This window comes from Mus caroli, chromosome 17 (assembly GCF_900094665.2).
Source record: "Mus caroli chromosome 17, CAROLI_EIJ_v1.1, whole genome shotgun sequence".
Taxonomy (NCBI): Eukaryota; Metazoa; Chordata; class Mammalia; order Rodentia; family Muridae; genus Mus; species Mus caroli.
In genome coordinates this window covers 28,053,452-28,057,696 of record NC_034586.1, presented here as the reverse complement: position 1 = coordinate 28,057,696, position 4,245 = coordinate 28,053,452, and the positions used below count along the sequence as shown (strand labels likewise).

The 4,245-nt window shown below is 46.4% G+C and overlaps 1 protein-coding gene and 1 pseudogene across 1 annotated transcript in view; both read left to right on the top strand.

Moving 5' to 3' along the window:
- Ephx3 (epoxide hydrolase 3) overlaps positions 1-1,530 on the top strand; it is a 5,067-nt gene extending 3,537 nt beyond the window's left edge. The window contains exons 5-7 of the mRNA XM_021150039.1: positions 640-743; positions 837-973; positions 1,068-1,530. Coding sequence (XP_021005698.1) covers positions 640-743; positions 837-973; positions 1,068-1,293 — 467 coding nt within the window. The 3' untranslated portion in view covers positions 1,294-1,530. The remainder of the gene's footprint in view (positions 1-639; positions 744-836; positions 974-1,067) is intronic.
- A 931-nt stretch (positions 1,531-2,461) lies between these two features.
- LOC110284018 lies at positions 2,462-2,878 on the top strand (annotated as a pseudogene).
- Positions 2,879-4,245: the final 1,367 nt, after the last annotated feature.

Sequence of the window (4,245 nt, the reverse complement as noted above, 5' to 3'; positions counted from 1 at the left end):
GGGTTTCTCTGTACAGCTCTGGCTGTCCTGAAACTTACTCTGTAGACCAGGCTGGCCTTAAAATCAGAGATCTGCCTGCTTTTGACTTCTAAGTGCTGAGATTAAAGACATATGGCACCACCACCCAGTAAGAGTTATTTGTTTTATGTTTATATGTATATATCTGTGCTGTGTGTGTCATGGAGGTCAGACGAGAGCATTAGAACCTATGGACTAAGCCAGGCATGGTGGCGCACACCTTTAATCCCAGCACTTGGGAGGCAGAGGCAGGCAGATTTCTGAGTTCGAGGCCAGCCTGGTCTACAGAGTGAGCTCCAGGACAGCCAGGGCTACACAGAGAAACCCTGTCTCAAAAACAAACAAACAAACAAACAAACAAACCCGTGAACCCATGTACTAGTGTAATAAATCATTTAGTGCCACCCAACAGAGGTGCTGGGAAGCAAACTTCAGGTCTCTGGAAAAGCAGCATGCACTTTAAACCCTGAGCCATCTATCTCATCTCTCCAGCTTTGCCTGGTCTGTATCTGTGAGGACAACATGGCAGGGCAGCACCCAGCCAGAGTGGAGTTGTCTTCACAGGCAGGCAGGCAGTAGTGGTGTTCTAACCCATACTCACATCCTTTCTCCTCTTCCCAGAATACTCAATCCACCACATTGGCCAGATATTCCGATCAAATTACATGTTCCTGTTCCAGCTTCCCTGGCTGCCAGAGAAGCTGTTGTCTATGTCTGACTTCCAGGTGCAGTGAGGGTTGAAGTCTAGGAACAGGGGATGGCAGATCGGGGCTGAGCGACCTAGGCACTGAAACCAGCACATTATTGTGTTCACGCAGATTCTCAAAGACACATTCACTCACCGAAAGAACGGCATCCCACGACTGACTCCTTCTGAACTTGAAGCATTCCTTTATCACTTCTCACAACCTGGATGCCTCACTGGGCCCATCAACTACTACAGGAACGTGTTCAGGTAAGGTTGTACCCAGGAGAGAAGCTCAGGAGAGTGTCGGGCAGAGGGAATGAGAGCAGTCATTCTTCCATCTACTTGTCTGTCTTGGTCACAGGAACTTCCCCCTGGAGCCCAAGAAACTGTCAACACCCACACTGTTGCTGTGGGGGGAAAAAGACTTTGCCTTCCAGCAGGGGCTGGTGGAAGCCATTGGAAGACACTTTGTGCCCGGCCGGTTGGAAAGCCACATTTTGCCAGGCAGTGGGCACTGGATTCCACAGAGCCATCCTCAGGAGATGCATCAGTACATGTGGGCCTTCTTGCAAGACCTGCTGGACTAGAAGCTCTTGTTTGCCAGCCTAACATTGATATGTTGGAGCACATATCCCCTGTCCTTGTGTACCTGGGAGTCCATGCAATGTGTGCATACAGGGTGTACTCCCAGAACTCCGAGTTACACACAGAAGCATCTGTGGGTATCTTGCCTCACACAGCGTGGATGTCTTACTACTTATCAAAGCCTCCCTGCCCCCAAGGGCTACACAAATCATAAATTCTAACCTTTCTGTCTTGTTTTCCACCCCCGGTCTATGTTTAAGTCTTCCTCAATATTGCATCCAATATATTTCTAACACACAGGAATACGTCAATTTAAATGTAAATGAGCTAAAACGAACCACTATGAAAAATACAATGTCTCTGGAGCCAGGAAGACCGACGGCTGAGTGATTAAAAGCATTTGGTGCTCTTGTAGAAGATATGAGTTCTATTCTCAGCACTCACATGGAGTTTCACAGCCATCCATAAATCCATGTTCAGGGGACAGGACACTCTCTCCTGCTGTCCCTGAGCAATAGGCATGCATGCAGCATACACACAGACATGCAAGTCAGACATTCCTACATACAGAAAAGTCAATAAAGAATGTGTGTGTGTGTGTTTCAAGACAGGGTTTCTCTGTGTAGCCCTGGCCATCCAGGAACTCACTCTGTAGACCAGGCTGGCCTTGAACCTAGAGATCTGCCTGCTTCTGCCTCTCAAGTGCTGGAATTAAAGGCATGTTTCACCACCACCCTGTAAGAAGTAAATCTTTTTTTAAAAAATACAGTGTTTTGGTCACAATAACTGTGTATTAACTGCTAAATCACATAAGTGCAGAAAGTTGCAACAGACTGCCAATGAAGGTGGTTTAAGGATGGTTTTGCAAGTGAAGGCACTTGGCCACCAAACCTGGCAGTTGGAGTTCAAGTGTATGTGCACGTACCCGCACACAGACAACAGAAGTAAATCAATTCCTAAAAAGAAAGGGAGTGCCTGGTGGTCTCAGTGGTGCACCCCTGTTATCTCAACACTTGAAAAGCTGAGATGGGAATATTGTTGAGTTCAAGGCCATCCTGGGTCGCACAGAAGTACCATGTCTTAATAAATAACAACAGTCTTTTCCCTGATGCTGTGCAGTTGTGAGGAAGTGGAGGCTGCAGTGCATTCAAGATTCGGCTTTGCCTGTAATCTGCCACCCTGGCCAAGGAAGGCATTGCTGCTGGAGGTGCAATGAATGCCAACACTGCTTTACAAAAGTGCTGAGGACCTCCCTCATCCATGACAGCCCAGTGCTAGGCCTCTGACAAGTACCAAGCCCATCTCTGTGTGCTTGCATCCCACTGTGATGAGCTGATGATGGGTGGAAGAATTTGGTGGAGGCATTCTGTGTTGAGCACCAAATCAACCTAATTAAGGTTGCTGAAAACAAAAAACTGGGGAAATGGGTCAGCCTCAAAGCTGATAGAGAGGGGAAGCCAGGCAGAGCCGCTAACTGCAGTTGTGTAACAGTTGAGGACTCTGTCAAAGACTGAGGCTAAGGATGTCATTGAAGAGTACTTCAAATGCAAAAACATGAATATTTTTAGCTCATTTGCCTATAAATAAATAAATAAATAAATAAATAAATAAATAAATAATAACTATATCAAAGAGTGAGGTGCCTCCCTGCTGCCTCCTAATCATCAAGTAAGAATCCTCACAGGAAACAGGGAAGCGAGCTCAGGGCAGCTCCCAGTGACCCCCGTCTCTATCATGATCAAATTCAAGTCAGGTTAACTCTCCTCTCAGCCTGCCTCAGATCCCCGGGGAAACAGCTCTGGATTCTGTTTGAAAGCTGGGTATGCTAGAATCAGCACAAGAAAGGGCTAGCTTCCGGAATGGACATCTGGGATCAGGCAAAGTGGCTCAGCAGATAAAGGCTCTTGCCACTAAGCCTGAGGACCTGATGGCTTCAATTCCTGAGGTCCACATGACAGAAGGGCACAACTGACTCCCTCAACTTGTTCTCTAACCTCCACATGTGCACCATAATACATTTGCATGCACACATGCATACACACACACACATGAACACACACACACACATGAACACACACACACACACACACACACACACACACACACACACACGGTATCTATGTATGTGGATGATAAATGGGCACCACTGGGACCTGAGGTCTCTAGGCTCCAGCTTTTAGAATCTTCTGCTTCAAATAAGCCAGTTTTTTGTTTGTTTGTTTGTTTGTTTTTCTACCTAGTAGCCCAAGCTGGTGTGGAACTGGAAATCCTTTTGCCGAAGCCTCTCGAGTGCTGGAGTTACAGGCTTGTGCTACATATCTGGCTTAGCCAAGATTCTTCTGAGTATCTAAATGCCTGTAGACACAGCAATCCGATGATAGGATTACAAATGGAGAGTGGAAGCTGGACAAGGTAGATGGCGCAAGCTGGTAAGGCCAGGACAGTGGAGCCTGGGGCAAAATGATCCCAGGTTTCACAGGTTTGAGACCAGCCTGAGCTATGTAGTAAGGACGAAGCTAACTTAGGCTACCGTGCAAGACCTAGTCTTAGAAAAATAGAACAATTACAAAAGAGTGAGGTGAACCACCAGCTCCAGCTTGGTCATAATAGTCATGATAATTGTATTGTCTAGGATTTTACAATTAATTAATGATGTATTTATTTATTTTAAGACAAGGTCTCACTATGTAGCCTGGAATTTGCTATGTAGACTAGGTTGATCTGGAACTCATTTTCAGTGGCCTCTGGCTCACCTGGAGCAGGGACTAAAGGCATACACTACTGTGCTTGGCTGTTTACTGTGTTGTTGCTGGTTTATTTTATTTTATTTTATTTTATTTTGCTTTTTTGAGACAGGGTTTCTCTGTGTAGCCCTGGCTATCCTGGAACTCACTCTGTAGACCAGGCTGGCCTCGAACTCAGAAATCCACCTGCCTCTGCCTCCCAAGTGCTGG